This window comes from Astyanax mexicanus, chromosome 15 (genome assembly GCF_023375975.1).
Source record: "Astyanax mexicanus isolate ESR-SI-001 chromosome 15, AstMex3_surface, whole genome shotgun sequence".
NCBI lineage: Eukaryota > Metazoa > Chordata > Actinopteri > Characiformes > Acestrorhamphidae > Astyanax > Astyanax mexicanus.
Genome location: NC_064422.1, coordinates 25,143,670 through 25,165,095, shown reverse-complemented (window position 1 = coordinate 25,165,095; position 21,426 = coordinate 25,143,670). Strand labels below are relative to the sequence as shown.

The 21,426-nt window shown below is 38.5% G+C and overlaps 3 protein-coding genes across 3 annotated transcripts; all 3 read right to left on the bottom strand.

The window, feature by feature from the left end:
- Positions 1-826: 826 nt before the first annotated feature.
- LOC103029615 (parvalbumin alpha) lies at positions 827-4,253 on the bottom strand. Its single transcript, XM_007251179.4, has 6 exons — positions 4,126-4,253; positions 3,542-3,607; positions 2,931-3,063; positions 2,719-2,828; positions 1,759-1,815; positions 827-1,109 (listed from the first exon to the last, which is right to left on the bottom strand). The coding sequence occupies exons 2-5, from the start codon at positions 3,600-3,602 to the stop codon at positions 1,790-1,792; spliced, it is 330 nt and encodes a 109-aa protein (XP_007251241.1). The 5' UTR covers positions 3,603-3,607; positions 4,126-4,253; the 3' UTR covers positions 827-1,109; positions 1,759-1,789.
- Positions 4,254-14,025: 9,772 nt separating this feature from the next.
- On the bottom strand, positions 14,026-16,389 carry LOC103030463 (parvalbumin-2). The gene is made up of 5 exons (XM_007251181.4): positions 16,121-16,389; positions 15,475-15,546; positions 15,115-15,247; positions 14,868-14,977; positions 14,026-14,284 (listed from the first exon to the last, which is right to left on the bottom strand). The coding sequence occupies exons 2-5, from the start codon at positions 15,533-15,535 to the stop codon at positions 14,259-14,261; spliced, it is 330 nt and encodes a 109-aa protein (XP_007251243.2). The 5' UTR covers positions 15,536-15,546; positions 16,121-16,389; the 3' UTR covers positions 14,026-14,258.
- A 1,391-nt stretch (positions 16,390-17,780) lies between these two features.
- Positions 17,781-19,613, bottom strand: LOC103030147 (parvalbumin, thymic-like). Its single transcript, XM_007251180.4, has 4 exons — positions 19,468-19,613; positions 19,212-19,344; positions 18,378-18,487; positions 17,781-18,027 (listed from the first exon to the last, which is right to left on the bottom strand). Exons 1-4 carry the CDS (start codon positions 19,526-19,528, stop codon positions 17,999-18,001), a joined length of 333 nt encoding a protein of 110 aa, XP_007251242.3. The 5' UTR covers positions 19,529-19,613; the 3' UTR covers positions 17,781-17,998.
- Between the last annotated feature and the right edge of the window lie 1,813 nt (positions 19,614-21,426).

The window sequence follows — 21,426 nt, the reverse complement described above, 5'->3', positions numbered from 1 at the left end:
CTATTTTTAAACATTTTGACATTAAACCAGGAGCCAAAATTGATTCTTCTAATAACTCAAGGAACCCTCTGTAGCATTTTTATTTTCAGGGGTAAGGCCCTACCACTGCCTGTTACTGGAAACTAGTTCACCACAAATACTCCAAGAACTGAAACACCATAACTGTGTATCTTGAAGAAGGAAAATAATGGCTTAAAATATGCATGAAGATGTTCATGAACTTTAACCTCAGTTTGACACTATGTAGAGAACCTGTGGGATGACAACGGAACGATGGTCGCAGGGGCCCTAAGGTTGTCCTGTCACAGAAAAGAAGAGACACGACATTGGAGCCTGCCGACAGGCTTACCAAACAGACTCTAATGTCACGGAACTCAATGGTAGAGTTACAGAGCTGTGAACTATCCCTTTACAGTCTTTAATTCGTGGACAGAAGTTGTGTTTAGTTCTTTTGTTTGGGGAAGGACTTCTAATAGCAAGACAAGTACATTTGAAAGTACTTTCCTCAGGCAGCTGAAGAGACCACATACCCCATTAATCAAGCATGTGTTCATTTAACTCAGAGCTGCTACTGCTACTGCTGCTGCTGGTGTTCTGAAGATGATCTAAAATTTGAGGTGAAGCCCCATCTAGTGGTAACTGCACCGCTGTGCAGAATGATCTGAAAGTTACATGGATATTTCATGTACCTTAGAGTGGTTTTAAGTAGTCATCAATGATTCATTGCAATGAGAACAATACTGTACATTCCCTAAATTAGAAGAAAGTGATACAACACCGCTGAAGGGAGAGAAATAAAAAGAAGAAATACAAGGTGGCACAAAAATGAAAAAGAACATTTTATTGGTTTCTCACCATCCTTTCCCAAATAATGCATCACAGATTGTACAGAATTCCAAATCCACATCTATGACATGACAAAAACAACCATTCAACATGTACAGTAATTGTGGACAGAGCGCAGCTTGGGAGCGGGAGGTGTGCTGGCATGTCAAACTCGTATAAAAGTCAGCTTGACTGAGGCAAGGTTTCAGGCAGTGTTGTTTTGTTCCTTTCCAGTAAGAGGTTGTGGTCAGTTATGATTGAACCTTTGATCACAGCAGCAAACTCTATGAAAAAAAAATAAGAATTATGCAGTGAGGGCTGGATATTGTATTACATTTATGTTAAAATTACTTCAAATGTAATTAAGTTTTATTAAATATATGCCATCTTATATGGCTTGACTTTTAAATGTTGCAAAATTATGCATGTTCTAGATTATTCTTTTCGTATGGATTTAATTAAGTAATCATATCCGCCTTTTAACACTACAGCTCTGAAAAAAATTAAAAGACCACTTCAGTTTTTTTGCTATTTATAGATATATGTTTGACTAAAATTAACATTGTTGTTTTATTCTATAAAATACGGACAACATTTCTCCCGAATTCCAAATAAGAATGTTGTCATTTAGAGCATTTATTTGCAGAAAATGAGAAATGGTCCAATTAACAAAAAAGATGCAGAGCTGTTAGACCTCAAATGATACATAGAAAACAAGTTCATATTCAGAAATCAATATTTAGTGGAATAACCCTGTTTTTTAATCACAGTTTTCATGCATCTTGGCATGTTCTCCTCCACCAGTCTTACACACTGCTTCAAGCAGTTCTGCTTGGTTTGATGGCTGTGATCATTCATCTTCCTCTTAAGTGGTCTCTTGTATGTTTACCAGAGCTGTATTAATATAAAATGTTGAGCGTGAAAACTGCTTACCATCAACTCCAAAAACCTGGTATATGAGTGTTTAAGCCTTAACAAGGGCAGCAAACTCTGAAAAAACAAAAATTTTTTTTTTAGTAAAAGTACTTCTATGTATCACAGTCTTCTATTAACTACATGTATAATATACTCAAATTAAACACTTGAATTAATCTCAGACAGTTTGCATTGCATTTGCATTTGCATATAATCCTTAGAGTATAGTAGATTACATGAATTTCAAGGGGTTAAAACATATCAAGGTCCAACAAAAACAAGCTGTTTCCATATGACAGTTTCACTTTTTTTGACAGTTTAAATGCATAATTTGTTTAACATTTAGTCTTGTTTTACTTTAAGTCAAATGATGATGAATGCATAAATAGAAATCTTTTGAGCTTATATAATCAGTCAGAATACTAATTTTATGGAGACACTACACTAAATAAGATATTTAAGTGCTTACTGGCCAATTGCCTGCACAACTCATAGAAATATTGTATAATGGGAAATAAAACATCTACTATGGCTGCAAAATACATTATTTGTAACAGTTCTCATTAAAACTGACCTTTGCAATACTTATTTCACAATCTGGGCAATATGCAATTGAGCTTGTGACCCACTACAGAATTTCTACTGTGTCGTCAGTATCCTGGCCAATCACAATCCTTTCCTTGATTAAGATTCTTGAGGAGTTTTAGGGTGTAGATTATATTCCCTTAATTACACAAATGTAATGTAATGTATATATGTTCACTACCGCATAAGGGTTAAGTGTGGAACTCCACTGCAATGCTGTGCTATGGCTGTAAAGTTTAATTGTAATGTTAATTGAAGGACTTGATTGCAACTGAAATTAAGTATGATATGCAATATACTGACATAGCATAACAATCCCATTATTAACATATTCTATCTTACTAAACTTACAGAATCATTAATCTAGAAGTTAATGTTAAAGAAAGTCAATACCATCAACTCCAATTTTGCCATCACCGTCACTGTCGCCAGCTGAGAGGAAGGCCTTGGTCTCAGCATCAGTCAGAGCCCTGGCACTGGCAGAGAAGTTCTGCAGGAACAGTCTGGGCAGGATTGAGAAGGAAAGACAAGAAGAATGAATACCAGTATGGTCTTTATTTTATTTTAGAAAATAGATAGAAAATGCAAATCTATTTGACCCTTACTTCAGCTCATCCTCCTCAATGAAGCCGCTCTTGTCCTGGTCAATGATGGCGAAAGCCTTCTTGACCTCATCGGCGGACTTGGCAGAGAGGCCAACCTTGGCGAAGAAGTCCTTGTACTTGAAGGAGTCAGCAGCTGGAAAATGATGCCCATTGATTTGTTAGTCTACCAGAACTTTGATGCAGTTTGAAGCTAGTAAATATGCTTGATCAAAAGAAACAGAAACTGAGAATTATGGATGTAAATCGTTGCTGTCCAATGAAAAACAAGTATCTCCAAAACAGCAACTTTACAGGAGTGAGAAAAAACTTTCTGATCAATATAAGTCAATGTAAAAATAGTTTGTTTCAGGTCATTTTGAAGTATTTCTATTGGTCTGTCCATCAAGAAATTTTGGCCCAGTGTAAGAAAGAGTTGTTTTTTTTTATTTTTATTTGTGTAGTAAACTAAAAATTAACAAAAATTGAGATGCTTGTTTTTCATTGGACAGCAACGAAATACACAATGATTAAGTGTTTTATCTGGTTTATGAACGAAGGGCTGCTTTAAGGAACCTAATTAAAACTCTACTTAGAAACGAAGGGAGGCTGAGAGATGCCATTTAGTAGCCTACCTGCGCAGGCCTGCAGGGCTGCAGTGATGTCAGCATCATTCAGAAAACCGGCAAATGCCATTTTTGCTTTGAAGGAGAACAGAAAGAGAAGAGAAGATTAGAGTATTCATTAGGGTAAATAGTTAAGCATCTCACTGTTGCTGCACTCATTACTTTACCCACTAAATTAACCCTCCAAGGGTGCATGTGAACACACCCAAAATACACTATAGCCAAAAATGTCAAATACTTCATAATAATTTAAGGGCTTTTAGGACTAAGCACTTATTGAACTCGTGTTCCCAGCCACTGTGTGCTGGGCTCTTGCAATCAGATAAATCATGGCTCATCTCTCACTCATCAGATTCATCAGAATAATCAGATTAATCAGATTTAACAGAAACGTCCCAGAATTAAGCACAATAACGTCACGTCCAAGTCTGCTGCTTTACTCCCATTGGCTGATTGATGGTCGAAGGTTAACTCCATCCAAGTCCAGTCCAAAGCCCCCCAAAAAAGCAGTGCAGCAGCTTTATGATGAACCGAGCCGCTCCCCCGTCCGGTGAAGTTCTACACCCGGCCGCCCGGATCGCGGAGACACTCACCTCTGGGTGTGTTTGGCTGTGGAGTGGATTCGGAGCGATGAATCTGGCAACCGCAGTGATCCCGAGTCCTGCAGCGTCCCGCTTATATAGCCCAGCTCCCTCCACTCATCCCTAATGCGAGGCATAATGTAACGGACACCGCATGCGAAGCAGTTGGACGAAAAACGGATCCGAGAGTCAGGCTGTTCTATTTATAAGCATATAAATGATGGCTGAAAATGTACGTATATGTAAAAGTCGGTAAGATCCCCCTCCCGCGCTAATAATAATACACGCTGCTGCGGGCCGGGGAGCGCAGCCACACAGCGCCGCAGCGGCTCTAACCCGGGGAAAAGTCTGCGGGACAGGGAAAGGTGACCACAGGAGGAACCGGGAGGAACCGGGAAGATCAGGGCTGCAGCTACTCGCTATTCCTTAAAACAAACACAACCAAACGGATGATGATGGCCTCTCAGAACAACACTGAAGATAAAAGAAGAGAGAGAATTGCTGCTGTCAGCTGTTATAGGTTCTCTTAAACCTGAGATTCGTTGTCTTTAATTAATGCTGAAGTTGCGTTAAATGCATCAACATTTAATGTAACTAATGAATTTGGTTAAATGTAGTTTAATTTTCTTTAACTAAAATATTATTAAATACATGTTGCAGTAGATGACCGATACAGACTTTTTTAAAGTGGATGATGATGGCCTCTCAGTACAACAGTGAAGATGAAGAAAATGAATTTATCTGATGTAAAGGAAGCCTTAATTACTGCAGTGAACTCTTATAGGTTCACTTAAACCTTTTTTGTTTGTTTTAAACCTATAACAGCTTTGTGGTGTGAATTAATGCTGGAATAACATTTATTTTAACTGTTTTTAAGGTAATAAAATGTTCTGTAATTACAATATTATTAAATAAATGTTGCAGTGCATGATTAATAGAGACTTTTTTTAAAGTGGATAATGATGAACTCTTACTAGAACACTGAAGATGTTGAAAATGACTTATAGGTCATCCTAAACCTGAGTTTTTGTTGTGTTTAATGAATGCTGAAGTTGATCAGCATTTAATGTAACTATTTATTTGGTTGCACGTAATATTTTTGTCTTAAAGTAAATATTATTATATATTATTATACGCTTTGCAGTGCATGACTGATATAAAAAAAATGATAAAAGTATAAACATGCTACTTAAGAAAATAAAATAAAGTAATTGTACTGTGATTGGGTGTCATTTTGTTAGATCTGAGTTGATTTTGCTCGAGTATTACTGAAATATGTACAACAATTTTGTTACACTTGTTAAAATGTGATGAACAGGAGCCAATCATTTTCATAGCCAGTTGAGCTGTGCATTTGATTATAGCCCAAAAGTATACACAATCACACCAGAGTATCACACATCACACACCACCAGACATCTTCTAATGTACTCATAAAACTCATATATCTTGGATTATACTTAACTCTTTCAGACTGTGTCCATTGCAATGGAAGCAGTATGTTTTATTTTTTATTTTTTGTTGCACAAAACACTGAATGAGAACTGCTGTCCGTCAGAATAGATAGAATAGAATTTAGGAGCCAATCACAGCATCTTAGCCCCGCCCACTGCAATCGGTAGACTGAGGTAAAGTATGGCAGCTCTCCAGACAAGGAGCACATAACAATGTTAAATACAGGATTCAATTAAAAATCAAACTCAATTAAAAGACGTTGTCAGCTTAAAAAAAATTGACAATTTAAATATTATACAATACCAGTCAAAAGTTTGGGCACATCCTCAGTGTTTTTATTATTTTAAAAATAGTTAATTGTACATTTATACTGAAGTAATCCAAACTGTGAAGAAAAACATATGGAATTATTTAGTATGTTAAACAAACCAGAATATGGTTTAGATTCTTGAAAGTAGGCAGCTCTTTCTTAGATGACAGCTTTGCACATCTTGACATTTTCTCAGTCAGCTTTATGAGGTATGAGTCACATGGAATGGTTTTTACTTAACAGCTGTGCTGAACTTTTACTTGAATTTCTTGTTTTTTAATGTGTTGTAAAGTGGTAGAGTTGGTATTCAGTAAATAACCCTATGCAAGAAGTAGAGAAAAAACATACTTTAAGAAATTAGTATTAGTATTTCAGAAAAAGTATTTCAGAAACATTTAAATAACTTGGAAAGTAACTGCAGACGCAAAGATCATCAAAAACATAACTAAAGTAGTAGTAGAAGTAGAAAAAATAATTTTGGAGCATTTCTAGTTGTAACGGCAGGTAGTGAGGAGTGACGCACGCCGAGTAGAATGTACTCACAGGTTTATTTACAGACAGGCAAGCAAATGCAGCTAACAGTATAGCCAGGTAAACAAAGATCTCACCAAAGACAGAAGACGTAGTCGTATAAACAGTCCGAGTTCGTAACCGAGAAACAGTCCAACCAAACATCAAATCCAATATGGGCAAAACAAAAGACATTAACCGGTAATCCGAAAACAGGGTCGTAACGAGAAGGCAATAACAAAGAACAGGAAGAAACCGCTTAGTACGCAACATAAGTCGACAATACCTCGCGAAGATACATTACACAGTGCGACCTTAAATACAGAAAAACAGAGAGCATAACCCGGATCTTCCTCAGAACACAGGTGAGTCTGAGCGCCGGAGCGTAACGTGATTGGGCGACGGCGAGCGACTGACGGTGACGTCATAACCCAAAGGATTCTGGGGAGTGGAGTCCAGAGGTGTGGAAGGAGAGTCAGGCTGCGTGACAGTACTCCCCCCCAAAGAGTCCGAAACGGTTGACGGATGAGGACGACACAAGGGAACCGCTCCCCCACACTCAGTGGAGACCCGGACAGGTGGCCTGGCAGCGGGAACATAGTGGACAGGAGCCCTGGATCTGGGACGACCCCTCCTGGAGCCGCGGATGGAACTGAAGGATCGGACAGAGCCAGCACTCCCGCGTCTACCCCTTCTAGGACCTGGAGACTCTCTCCTAGGACGACCTCTGGGGCGTGGTGCCGGACGAGACGGATGAGACCGGTGGAAGTCTTCCACCATTAAGGGATCCAGGACATCAGCCACTGGGACCCAACTTCGCTCCTCTGGTCCGTAACCCTTCCAGTCCACAAGATATTCCAGGGCCCCCCTTCTTCTCCTGGAGTCCAACAAACGTTCCACCGCATACACAGGACCACCCTCCATATCCATAGGTGGGGGAGGAGGTGACCCAAGCGAAGTCTCATCCAGAGGACCAGGGATAACCGGCTTTAACAAGGAGACATGAAATGAAGGACATACACGATAGTGAGAAGGTATATCAAGACGGTAGGTAACCTCATTAATTTTCTTAATGATTCTGAAAGGGCCAATATACTTAACTGAAAGCTTTTTATTGCCATCAGACAGCCGGAAATCCCTGGTAGATAGCCAAACTCTATCTCCTGGAGAGTAAAGGGGGGTCTCACGACGTAGGCGGTCCGCTTGTTGTTTTTGCCGTTCTAAGACTGCCTCAATACGTCTGTGAGTCTCCTCCCACACTTCCTCGCTCCGACGCATCCAATCATCAACAGCGGGGATGTTAGAGGGTTCGGCTGACCAGGGCATGAGAGGTGGTTGGTAACCTAAACAGCATTGAAAAGGAGTTAACTTGGTAGTAGAACTGATGAGCGAATTCTGAGCAATTTCTGCCCAGGGGAGATATTTGGCCCAGTCATGGAAATTATTATAACAATATATTCTTAAGAATTTACCCAGTTCTTGATTCATCCTCTCACATTGGCCGTTGCTCTGAGGATGATAACCTGAAGAAAGACTGACAGAAATTCCTAACCTATTCATAAAGGCTGACCAGACTTGGGAAATAAACTGAGGTCCACGATCAGAAACTATATCTTCAGGAATTCCAAAAATGCGAAAAACATGATTAAACAGAGCTTCAGCAGCTTCCAACGCTGTGGGTAGTTTACTAAACGGAATGAACCTGACACCACGAGAAAAACGATCAACCACAGTCATTATAACAGTTTGACCTAAAGAAACAGGAAGGTCGGTAACAAAATCGACAGCTAAATGAGACCAGGGTCTGGCTGGGATAGGTAAGGGCATTAATTTGCCTGCCGGTAGAGTACGCGGAACTTTACTCTGAGCACAAACGGTGCAAGAGGACACAAAATTGTGAACATCTAGACGCATTTTTTCCCACCAAAAACGATTTTCTAATAACTGAAAAGTACGTGTTTCACCCGGATGACCTGACGAAGGGGAGGTATGAGCCCAAGCAATGAGTCTGGCTCTGCATTGATCTGGTACGTAGGTGCGGTCTGGTGGGCATGTTTCAGGGGGAGGAGTTATTGAGTTAACTCGATCAATTTCTTCCGAGATCTCCCATCTAATAGGAGCCAAAATAATCTCTGGTTTTATGATGGGTGTAAGTTCTGGACCTTCAATCCCATTATCTTCAAAAATGCGGGAGAGAGCGTCAGCCTTTGTATTTCTGGAACCTGGTCTATACGTCACTACAAACTCAAAACGTGCAAAAAACAAAGACCAGCGTGCTTGACGTGAATTCATAGTTTTCATGGATCGCATATACTCTAGATTTCTGTGATCAGTGATGACAACGAATGGATGTAACGCTCCCTCTAACCAATGCCTCCATTCCTCCAATGCTAGCTTGATGGCCAAAAGTTCACGATCCCCTATACCATAATTGCGCTCAGCTGGGGAGAGTTTGTGGGAAAAATAGGCTACTGGATGTAGTTTACTAGGGGAGCCTAAACGCTGAGAGAGAACAGCACCTACTCCTACACTGGATGCGTCTACTTCCACAACGAACGGTTCTTTAGGATCTGGGTGTTTTAAAAGAGGGGCTGTAGTGAACACCCTCTTAAGAGTAGTAAAGGCATTGACAGCAGATTCGGACCAAATCAGAGTTCTGGTATTGCGTTTTAGCAGATTGGTGAGTGGGGCTGCAATAGAACTGTAACTGCGAATAAATCGTCTGTAGAAATTAGCGAAGCCTAGAAATCTCTGTAGTTCCTTAACTGACTTAGGTTGGGGCCAATCAACAACCGCTTGAACCTTCTTTTCATCCATGGAAATGCCCTGATCGCTGATCACATACCCTAAAAAGGTTACAGTAGACCTGTGAAATTCACATTTCTCAGCTTTCACAAAAAGCTGGTTCTGAAGAAGGCGGGTTAGGACTGCTCGTACATGAGAGACATGAGAAGACATATCAGTGGAGTAGATCAGAATGTCGTCTATAAATGCAATGACAAATTTGCCCAGCATGTCACGCAACACATCATTGATAAATGATTGAAAAACAGAAGGTGCATTTTTGAGGCCAAAAGGCATAACTTGGTACTCATAGTGCCCTCTAGTGGTAAAAAAGGCCGTCTTCCATTCATCTCCCTCTCTGATCCTTACCAAGTTGTACGCACTGCGAAGGTCTAACTTCGTAAAAACAGAAGCTCCACGCAATTGTTCAAGAGCGACAGGTACTAAAGGAAGAGGATATGGGTTGGTCTTTGTTACAGCGTTAAGTTGTCGATAATCTATACAGGGACGGAGACCACCATCCTTCTTTTTAACAAAGAAAAAGGGAGCAGCAACAGGGGAAGTAGAGTGGCGAATAAAACCCTGTGTTAGAGCCTCCTGCACATATTCTTCCATAGCTCTTTCCTCAGTTTGGGTAAGCGGATATATACGTGACTTAGGGGGTATCTGGTTAGCAATTAGTTCAATAGCACAATCATAGGAACGATGAGGAGGAAGCTGGGTAGCACGAGTTTTACTGAAAACTTCACATAAATCTTGATAGACAGGAGGAATATGTGCAAGAGACTCTGGCTCTGGACTCTCAACAGAAGTGGATTGGAGTTTAACCTTAGGAACCTTCAAACAATGCTTCATACAATAGGATGACCAGGAAGTAATTTCCTTGTTAGACCAGGTAATCATAGGATCGTGCTTTCTTAACCATGGAAGTCCTAAAATTATTTGATATCGAGTGTCTTTCATAACAAAAAACCTGATCTCCTCAGAATGCAGTGCGCTGACGCTCATCTTGACAGGTTTGGTGGTGCTGGTGATGCTTCCTTGTCCGACTGGGGTCCCATCCACAGCAGACAGTTTTATGGGATCCTCCAGGTTCTCTAATGAGATCAGGAGTTGTCTAGCCAGCTGCTCATGAATAAAGTTTCCCTCGGCGCCGGAATCTATCAGAGCTGGGAACACAAAAGAAGAAGACTGGCAGAACAGTATTACAGAGATTATAAAAGATCTGGAAAACATGTCAGGATTGAGTCTGCTTACCCTTGTAGCGTGTGGAATCCGAGGGGTTTCCACACGCTTTCCCGAGCTAGTGGCAGGTGGTTCGTATGGACGGTCCGGGTTGCCACGGAAACCATGGGAGAGCCCACCGTGGGACGAACCGGAAGTTTCTTCTTGGCGTTTAGCTCGAGAGGGGCATATTTGGCAGTTACTCAACACATGACCAGCTCCGCCACAATAGAAACACAATCCAGCTTGAAATCGTCGCAAACGTTCCTCTCTGGACAATCGAGTAGCATCCACTTGCATAGGTTCCTCGTTGCTGTGACTGGAGACCACTGATCGAGTTGATGCAGAAACACGTGACACATATCCCGACATGCGTGGAGTAGTAGTTTTACGATTCATTACAGCGCCTTGTTTCAATTGATCCAGTCTAATGGCCAGAGAAATAAGTTCATCCAAGGGAAGTCCATCATCCTTACAGGCTAATTCAGCTAATACATCAGCCCTGAGCCCATTGCGAAACATGACCCGTAAAGCCGGTTCATTCCACCCACTACCAGCAGCCAGTGTACGGAATTCTAAAGCATAATCAGACACAGAACGATTTTCCTGACGTAATTTAACCAATAACTCCCCCTGAGATTGACCATAATGAGGGTGATCAAAAACTAACTTAAACTCCTTGAGAAAGTGTTCGTATGTAGCTCTCTCCATACTAGGCCAAACAGCATTAGCCCATTCTAGGGCTTTACCGGTGAGACGCGAAATAAAAAATGAAATTCGCGCTGAATCGGAACCAACCGCAGAATTAGCAAAAAATAGCGATATTTGTAACAAAAAACCCCTACAAGAATCCGGAGCACCATCATATTTATCAGGTTTACTCACCGGAAAAGCGGTTGCTGGCTGGGTGAAAGAGCTAACCGGAGGCGAGCTAGCAGAAGCTAAGCTAACGGGGTTAGCCACGCTCAGCTGGGCGAGCTGAGCAGCGATACCCTGGAGGCTAGTGGTAATCTGAGCTAGCTGGGAGTGTTGTTCCGACTGCTGAGTACTAAGAGCAGTAACCGTGTGAGTAATGCTCTCAAAAAGCTGGCTATGCTGCTCGAGAACCCTCCCCTGATTCCCGACTGCCTGCTGTAGGTTATTAAACTCAGCCATCGCTCTTTTATAAGGCGAGGTATTATGTAACGGCAGGTAGTGAGGAGTGACGCACGCCGAGTAGAATGTACTCACAGGTTTATTTACAGACAGGCAAGCAAATGCAGCTAACAGTATAGCCAGGTAAACAAAGATCTCACCAAAGACAGAAGACGTAGTCGTATAAACAGTCCGAGTTCGTAACCGAGAAACAGTCCAACCAAACATCAAATCCAATATGGGCAAAACAAAAGACATTAACCGGTAATCCGAAAACAGGGTCGTAACGAGAAGGCAATAACAAAGAACAGGAAGAAACCGCTTAGTACGCAACATAAGTCGACAATACCTCGCGAAGATACATTACACAGTGCGACCTTAAATACAGAAAAACAGAGAGCATAACCCGGATCTTCCTCAGAACACAGGTGAGTCTGAGCGCCGGAGCGTAACGTGATTGGGCGACGGCGAGCGACTGACGGTGACGTCATAACCCAAAGGATTCTGGGGAGTGGAGTCCAGAGGTGTGGAAGGAGAGTCAGGCTGCGTGACAGTAGTTTCAAATTATGTAAAAATGTCAAAAATAGATACATACTTTATGATTAACATGCACATAAGGCCACACATCAAATTTATATATGATTTATCAACTAAATTCATTCATTTTCATTTCTAAAATTTTCTGTTGTGTGGTTTGGTAAAAAGTGGTAAATAGTAGAAAAAATGTAAGATTTGGGAAGAACTGTGTACAACAACATTTTATTTACTATTTAAAAACAGTGTTAAATTTGACCCATATTTTTTCACAATAGAACAAAGAACACATAAGAATTTACCATTTTCAAAACAATTGAGAACTTGATGGCAGCAAACACATCTCAGTAAAAGTTGGGCAACAAAAATATTGTAAAAGTAAGTGATACTAATAAAAATATGCAATATGAGCAATTTACAACTAACTCACTTAGTTTTAGAGTCTCTCCGAAGCAAAGATCATTTCATGTTCTGATAGCAGGAGCTGTCAAAATGTAAAAGTGAGTGAGAGTGAGTTAGTTGGCAGTTGCTCCTATTGCAGCTGTTTTTGTTTGTACCACCTTGTCCAATCTTTTTTCGATATAAGTTGCTGCCATAAAGTTTCAAATTACTTAACGTTTTTCATGAAATGGTAAAGTTTTAACATTTGATGAGTTGTATGTACTATGGGTCCATGAGATTTGCAAATCATTATATATTTTTTTCTTTTATTTCTCATTTCTCAATTTATACAACCAGTTACCCAATCCACTCCATGGGACTCCTACTATCATTAGTAATGCCTCCTCCAATACATGTAAAGTCAGCCACTGTCTCTTTTCTAAATTGCTGAGTAGCATCACAGTGCACTCGGAGGAAAGCGCAGTGACTTGGTTCTGATACATCAGCTCACAGACGCTTTAAGGTTACGTACTGTAAAAACATTTCCAGGCAGTGTCTAACAATGCAACATTGAAACATTTGATATTAGAATCAGTTGTTCAATATTTTGTGTCATCTACTGGTAAAAAATAAGCCTTTCTGTTTTCTTTTTGTCTGTATGGCTTCTGCTTATTGGCCATTCAGACTAAAAATGTGATACGGGAGTGGTGGTCTCAGACAGTTGCTCAGTATTGTAGTAAAGTATCCCCTTATTCAGTTGGAGTTGTTGCAAGCTGGTGTACTCTCCCCCATATATGTTTTGTCATGGTGCATAAGTGAACAGTCTTGTGTCTGGATATTGTAGGAGGTCAGATTTTCATCCCCTCCCACCAGCTGCTACTTATTGGGAATAAAAATCAGTTCAATGATAGATACAAATTTTAAATGTTACTCTGGTTACAAGTAGGTATCAATTAATAAGGAAAGCTTTAGGAAAGTAATAAATTGTCAGAAGTTGCTCTGCTCTGCACTTGTAAAAGTAAAGTGATATCCAGTAGACTGAGAGGACAAGCTCAGTATAGCAATGCCAGCTATATGTATGTACTACATACATGCTCAATGTTAGTGATCCCTCTTGTATAATTATAGGCATGTGTAACTGATGCCTGTGCTGCAGTGACTGCAAAAGAGGATGACACAAATTGAGCATGGCTAAGGCATCCTGTGTGGATCCTGGTGGTGAAACGGCAGCACATTTTTGCTGCTCAGCTAGAGCTGGGAACCTGTTATCAGCTATTGCCAACTGGTGGTTGTAGCTCTGATCCCAGAGCTTAAGATAATTTAATGGTTATGCAGTCAGTTGGTCCAATTCTTTCTCTTTTTTTTACCATATGAATTTGTTTCTTGTGTTTTACCAATGTGTGTAATTCCAGTGAAAGAACATTTTAACTTTGTGGTTTAAGAAAATTTTTACATTTTGGTTTATATTTTATAATCTTGTGTTTTCTTGTTTTGTGTGTTTTTCTTATGTAGTAAATGTTATCAAGCTGCCCTTGCATGCAAGATTGGTGTATTTTCACATATACAACATGAGACAGATGTAAGCCAAATGCAAATTTATTTCAAAAGTGCAAAAGACATTGCATATTGCCACAGTTTAGGTTCATAATTGCATAATTATATACCCTAACATATGAACAATAAATAGATTTTTTGAGGAGACTGAAAGAGAGCTGGATATTCATAAATAAATATAAAAAAAATTAAATTAACTATTGGAGACAAGCCATTCACAAAAGTAAAGACAAGTTCCAAAAACAGGGTCCAAGAGTGCTTAAGCCTTCACAAGGGAAGCGAACTCTGAAAAAGAGAATAGAAAAAAATAATTAATAAGTAGAATGCATTGTGATAAGGCAGATTTAGTGTAATACTGTATTGTGACCAATTAAACTCCATTATTCTTAATATTTAGGAAAATAATAATTTTCTAATCATTTAGGAAAAGCTAAATTGAATAATGAACCTTAAGATGTAATCAAAGTCATAACATTTAAGTTTTGATGCTTTATGTTACAAGTACTAAATTAAGTCAATACTAAAATTTGATTCAAGCGTTTGTGCTTGGAAATGTATTAATCGATGTTCCATGTTTACTGTGTATTAAATAAGCTGGCTTTATTATTATAGTTCCATTATTATATAATGAATGTCTATTCATTATATAGGCCCAAGTAAGATTAAGGGTCCTCATACTGTTTTAGAACTACAAAAAAATGTAGGATATGGGTAAAGTTATTATGTTTTATATATTTTAATAATTAAAATTCCATTAGTAGGTCTATGTAGGTTTAAGATCTGATTGTTTACATTGTAAGGTTATGAAATTTGTCCCAGATGTTTTTAACCATGAATCTAGAAGTATTTTCCAAGGAATTTTGCATACCATCAACTCCAATTTTGCCATCACCGTCACTGTCGCCAGCTGAGAGGAAGGCCTTGGTCTCAGCATCAGTCAGAGCCCTGGCACCAGCGGAGAAGTTCTGCAGGAACAGTCTGAGGAAGAGTGAGAGGAAGGGACAAGAAGAAAGAAGATTAGTAAGGTATTTGTTTAATATAAAGCTTGCATTATAATTTTACTTAAAATGAATCATTTGTAAAGCTGTAAAGTTAGAAATCTATTTAATTCTTACTTCAGCTCATCCTCCTCAATGAAGCCACTCTTGTCCTGGTCAATGACAAAGAAAGCCTTCTTGATGTCCTCAGGAGTCTTGGCGCTCAGTCCAACCTTGGCGAAGAAGGTCTTGTAGTTGAAGGACTCAGCAGCTAGAAATTGTGAGAGCACATTTGTTTCAGTTATTCTTTTCTTCATCTTCTTGTTTTTTTTTTTTTTCATTGGTCTTTAGAAATCATTCATGCAATAAAAATCTAAAGTTAAACTTTATGAAAACATCATAATCAGAGCAAAACTATTGAGCTAATTTTGCAAATGTCTTGTACACTTTTTAATTTAATGAATTAAAAAGTGTTTGACTGTTCAGGGCAAGACTTACCAGCACAGCCCTGGATGGCTGCGGCGATGTCAGCTTCAGCGAGGATTCCAGCGAATGCCATTTTTGATGTTTCTGCAAATTAATTGTTATCAATTATTAATTTGAACTTCATATAAATAAATACACTTGATTTTTTGTAAATCCTATATAGTGCGTTTAAAGCTTTGTCACTTAACACTGTAATGGCTTGCTATGATTAGTCCAGATAAAATAATCTTAAAATCTTAAAAAGACTCTATTGAAATACTATTCCTTTTGAAACTCAGAATCCATAGCAGCAGTAGCAGCATAGCTAGATAGTTATAGTCTAGATAGTTAGATAGATATCAGCCCTTAGCCTAAACAACACCTAGATAGCATGAATAAATGAAGTTGGTTCTCCATCAGAGGGAAACCCAAAGGAGGAGAAAACAACACTGCTGCAAGTGCATCCTTTCCAGAACAAGAAAACAGTCCTTGGTCAGTCCCGCTGTGTGAAATGGTAGGTCCTTTGGAAGGTCCATCCATTAGAAAGTCTTCTTATTTTCTTTAAAATTATTCCATTTAGAAGATGAAGCCAAAAGTTGCCCTCACCGCGGAAGGATATCAGATAGAGTGCAGATGATGAGTAGTGATGCGGAGGCCTTCTCTCTCAGGGTGAACTCACCTTTAGTGCTGCGGTGGCGACAGTACGATTCCAGAGAGGTGCGGTGGCCTGTCTGAGCTCCTCTTCCCTGAGCTTTTATACTCTTCTCCCTGGGTCTGTAAGGCACACCATATGCTTAGGTTGGCTATAGTTTCGACAAAAAATGTGTCTACTAGTCATATTGTGCTATTTATATCCTTTAAAAGGGGATGCTCGAAGTCCTTATGGGAAACACAGGCGGGCACCCACAGCGCCTGCGCCCCGCCGCGCGCTCTCTCTGTGTTCAGAGTAAAACGTGTGGTGGGCTAAGTGTAATTTGACACTCCTTGGTGTCATTTTCTCAAAAAGAGTCCTCGCTTCTCAATAAACGACTTCAGAGTCCTCGCCCTCTTTCTGAAGAACCTTTATTCAATAGGTGCTTTTCTTGAGTTTAATTTACCCCACATTTACGTTTACTGCATTCCAGAAATAGCCTGTGCTTAAACTGGCTATACAATATGTAACATGATGAACCGAAGCTAACATGGGCTGGGAAAAAGCAATACCTGAACATTTTTAGGAACATAAGTTATTGTGAAGTTCTTCTGAAGTGTTGGATGGACGTTTGTTTAGATAACTGTGATTTAAGAAGGTTAATAATGTTAGTCTACACAAACTAACTCTAAATCCTGAAGCTATATGGTTTCAAATAGTAGATTTATATGAGCTAAATCTAAAGTAAGAACAGGCATTTTATTGTTGTGTGTTTAACATTAAATACTCCCTAAATACTTAAAATCCTGTATATAGCTTCAATGTGTAAATTAATTTATGCATAGTAAATGTCTATAAATAGAGAACATGTTACATTAAATCCCCTCTAAATACTATAAATTGTGAATAACAGTTATACTTTTAGTGTGTAGATTATATATATATATATATATATATATATATATATATATATATATATATATATATATATATATATAGTAAATGATATAAATAAAGAACAGGTATTTTATAAGAGAACATGTTACATTAAATCCCCTCTAAATATTAAACATTCTGTGTAACAGTAACAGTGTGTAGATTTATATATATATATATATATATATATATATATATATATATATATATATATATATATATCCTCTCTAACTCCTCTAAATCCCGTATATGGCTTCAGTATGTAGATTCATATATGCTATATCTATAGTAAATGTCTACAATAAAAGAATTTTATCTTTGTGTTTTACATTAAATCCTCTCTAAATTCTCTGAATTCCTGTATATAAAGCTTCAGTGTGTAGATTTATATTTGCTTTATCTTTAGTAAATGTATTAAAATAAAGAACATGGATTTTATCTTTGTGTGTTTTACGTTCAAGGACAGAAGTGCATCTGCTTTCAGATTGGAGTGAGATATAAGAGAAAGTCGTTATTGCAGTGTAATCACTTCTATCTCTGGTGTGTTCAGAGCTACTCTCAGATACACTCTTCCAAGGTCAGAGAAAATCTCAGAGGGATGCTTCCTGTGGTCAGGTCCTCTTGCCAGGATAAGTTCAGGGCATGGCATGCTGTAGTGCTAGAGTGTGTAGTGTAAATTTAATTGATTCTATTTTGGAGCACTCCAGCTAGTCCTTACTGCAATAGTTGTTGATCTTGGCACTAATGACACATTCATTATTTTAATTGATTTGAATTAACTTTATTTATTGTTTAAACAAGTGGAAGAAACAGTGGGATCATTTAACACACAATGGTACAACATATTTGGCCTCATTTGTTGATCATTTCAACATTTATGGATCTTAAAGAGTATGTAAGATTTGTCTTGAGTTCATAGTAATACATAGTCAGTAATTCATAACATTAAGCAGCTTTTTCCCCCTTCAGTGTTGTTTGTTAGCTCTGGCCTCAGGAAGCATTGACGAGTGCAGAGAATTCTGAAAATGAAGGAAGAAAACACCTGTGAGCATAACTGGTACGTTACACTGTGACACAAATCATTTTACAGACCCTTGTTAACAAAACATATAGAACATTTAGAAATAACTACATAATAAAGAATATTCAATCTCACTTATCATATTTAATGATTAATAACAATAATTTACTTAGTGTATAAGATACACTCATCATATTTTGCCTTTTTGGTGAAAAGTTATATTTGTACACTTTGTCAGCATAGTGCTAGTATGTCAGCAAGTGCTAGTGTGATTTTGTAAAATTATAATTTTGTTAACAATCTCTTTGGTTATTATTATATTGGAAACTAGCAAACACAGAAACCCACCTTCCCAGCCAATTTTTCCATCCCCATCCATGTCCCCAGCCACAAGGAATGCCTTCGTCTCTGCGGCTGTAAGGGCTCGTGCCCCCTTTGAGAAGTTCTGCAGGAACAATCTAGAGTGCAAGAATGAAGCACAATATGTTATAGGATTAGGATGTACTCATTCCAGTATTATTTCTTAAAAGATCAAATACTGATCTGAAGATACAAATTCAGTTAAAGCCAAAAAAAGCATTTTTGTAGATGCTTATTTAAAAAAGTAGTATAAAAAGCCTGAAGAACATTCACTTAACATACGAGGTTTTCTCCAAATGAATATCTTCTCTTAAAACTGGACGCCCAAGAACTATTTAGGAGCATTAAATATTATGAGTGAACCAGATGTAGCACAAATTATACCTAATTTTGCTTTAGCTTGTATGCATGGGTGCTGCTAAAGACTAAAGGTTTTTGAGCATGTGCACATTTATTAATAATGCAAAGAAAATTTTTTAGTCATGTTATGGCACTTTTCTATGCAATTTTTTTTTTTTGCTAAATATGAATATTTAAATGTATGCAGTCTCTTTCTGGCAAAATATCAAATTTACTCATGTCCCATGCCTGGAGAAATACATGTCTATACTGCCTGTGTATGTTCATTAGTCCCTATATAGTCTTAACATTCAGTATCCTCCCCTCCCCTACAATCTATGTATCCTGGTTGTGTACAGCTTTAAAACCATGAGTTAAAAACATCTATTTTTTATGTAGTGGCGGGTCATTTTTGTTATTTAAGACAACACAAAGGTTAAATTAAGGCTAAACAATTTTAAAGTAGTTAAATGATTACTCAACTGCAGCTCATCATGCTCAATGAAACCACTCTTGTCTTGGTCCAGTATTTTAAAAACCTTCTCTATTTCTGGTGGCGACCTCTTGGATAAACCCACAGTTGCAAAAAATGTCTTTGGACTAAAGGAATCTTTAGCTGAAAGAAAAACAGAAAAAGACATTTAAGTTTTGTTGTTTAGGTTATTTAAAGTTGCCTGTAAGAGGAAAACACAAAGGACACAATTGGATTGGAAAATCAAGAAAAATATGCAGCCCTTACCTTTGCAAGCATTGATGGCAGACAGAATATCAGAGGCAGCAAGGAAGTCTGTAATTGCCATCCTTAGTAAAGCCTGGAGAATTGCTGAAGCTCTGTGAATCCTCTGCAATGGCAAAAGGACAAATTTGACACAGAACCGTTGCTTTATGTCAAAAACCATTGGCGGCCCTGTGTCAGCTGCACCTGTTCTCTTTATGCCACTTGACTTGCTACACAGCAGAGCAGAGCACAAAGAGCATTTGTACAAAGCTTAAATTACCTTTTTGGAAAAATGCAATAAATCAATCCATTTGACCATTTTAAACAAGACCTAATGTACATATATTAAATAATTTAATTTACATACATTGGTGTATACTTATTTTTGGCTCTGTAATTTAGTACATTACATTGGAAATGTATAACAATGAGGATGTAGTGCTGACACTCAGCATTGATTACATGGCATTTAGGATTCTATTTCTTGGAAAAATACTTAAGTAAAGTCAATGTACAAAATGTAAAAGCTGTTTTCTTAATTATATGACAAATTACAGACAATTACAATATGTACATTTTTATGTACAGTACTTGGTTCTTAATCTTAGTCTTTTGCATTTTATCTGTACTTGAAACACCGACATCACCAGATGCTAGTAATTTGTTCTGTGGATGTAGGGGAATTCTTTTGGAAATATATTTTATTTGTTCCCAATTTCTTTTTTTCTATTAAGAGTTGTTTTTTGTTGTCACATTTTGTCTATATCTGAAGTTCATTTTAAGCCTTAATTCTGTTTTTTGTCAGTGTTCTCCGGTGTTTTGCATTGTGGAAATCTTTGGGCATTTCTTCTTTTGCTTTTTTTGGTTGCATTTTGCCTAGATCTGATGTAAGAATACTGTTTTTACACAGAGATGCCTAAATATAAAAGACTCTGAAAGTCTAAACAGTACACGTATTTTGGGTTGTTTCTAGTTGTGTATGATAGAGCATACAAATGTTTACATTTTTACTGTGAGTTCTTGTATTTGACCAGTCAGCTATAAGCATATGTAGTATGGGCTATATTTTGTTAAGCCAGATGTGGCCGTTTTTCCTACTATCTCTTTACGCTTCCTCTCTGAGATTTTGCATTTATTCATTTAAAGCTGATTGGTTTTGCAAACATCCTGTTATTGTTTAGCTATGCTTAGCAGTCACGCCTAGGCCTCTGTGTACACCAGAAACGATTTCAGCACACTCAGCTTGTGGGGAGACCCAAAGTCTCTTGTGTACTGTGGCGTAAGAGTGTATTTTTATTACCTGAGTGAAATCAGTTTTTACTCTCATGCCGTAAGTGTTGTGTTTAGAACAGTTATGCTGGCATTTGGCTCTCTCTTTAAAGTGAAACCACTTAGAATTTTTGGCAACAACTGTAAAAGTAATATGTGAATAAAGGCTTTTAGAGTTTCCAGTTTGATGCAGTATGTATCAGGAGGAGCACTGTAAAAAGTGTGAATGGAGAAGAACATTGTTGAATGGTGTCGATGGGGAAGAACATTTATAGAGCAGTTTGAATGAGTGCAGGGTGAATAGAAAACAAAGTTGCAGAACAAACAGTTAGATCAAACAAATGTGTGTTTGTTGGGTGAAAGTGCTCTGTCCGTTACACTATGTTTCAGTGCCTGAGTGTGTGCATTTGCACGTGCAGTAGATTTAGGGGATTTCTCCCGTGTGCCGCAGTGACGTAGGCTCTGTTTCCTCTGCAGGCTCTTTTCCTCAGGATGGACGTCTGCATGCTGGCCTGCACTGCCAGCCGGGGGCCAGAGTGAATGACAAAAACATCCTCCCGGCCTGTTACCTGCCCCTGTGGCCTTGTCCTGCTCCATATGCATTCGCCTGTTTGCAGGAAGACACAGGTTTCCTGTGTGAAAACGATTGGCTGTGGCTGGAGGTAATGTACTCACAACACTGAACCTGTTGGTTTTTGTCATCTACACTCC

Excerpts from the sequence above, each read along its gene's own strand:
- LOC103029615 (XM_007251179.4), bottom strand. The coding sequence starts at position 3,602 with ATGGCATTTGCCGGTTTTCTGAATGATGCTGACATCACTGCAGCCCTG. Across the intron at positions 2,829-2,930 it reads ATTGAGGAGGATGAGCTGAA|ACTGTTCCTGCAGAACTTCT; the intron begins GTAAGGGTCAAA and ends AATCCTGCCCAG. Across the intron at positions 1,816-2,718 it reads TGGCAAAATTGGAGTTGATG|AGTTTGCTGCCCTTGTTAAG; the intron begins GTATTGACTTTC and ends TTGTTTTTTCAG.
- LOC103030147 (XM_007251180.4), bottom strand. The coding sequence starts at position 19,528 with ATGGCAATTACAGACTTCCTTGCTGCCTCTGATATTCTGTCTGCCATC. Across the intron at positions 19,345-19,467 it reads TGCCATCAATGCTTGCAAAG|CTAAAGATTCCTTTAGTCCA; the intron begins GTAAGGGCTGCA and ends TTTTTCTTTCAG. Across the intron at positions 18,028-18,377 it reads TGGAAAAATTGGCTGGGAAG|AATTCTCTGCACTCGTCAAT; the intron begins GTGGGTTTCTGT and ends CTTCATTTTCAG.
- LOC103030463 (XM_007251181.4), bottom strand. The coding sequence starts at position 15,535 with ATGGCATTCGCTGGAATCCTCGCTGAAGCTGACATCGCCGCAGCCATC. Across the intron at positions 15,248-15,474 it reads AGCCATCCAGGGCTGTGCTG|CTGCTGAGTCCTTCAACTAC; the intron begins GTAAGTCTTGCC and ends CACAATTTCTAG. Across the intron at positions 14,978-15,114 it reads ATTGAGGAGGATGAGCTGAA|ACTGTTCCTGCAGAACTTCT; the intron begins GTAAGAATTAAA and ends ACTCTTCCTCAG.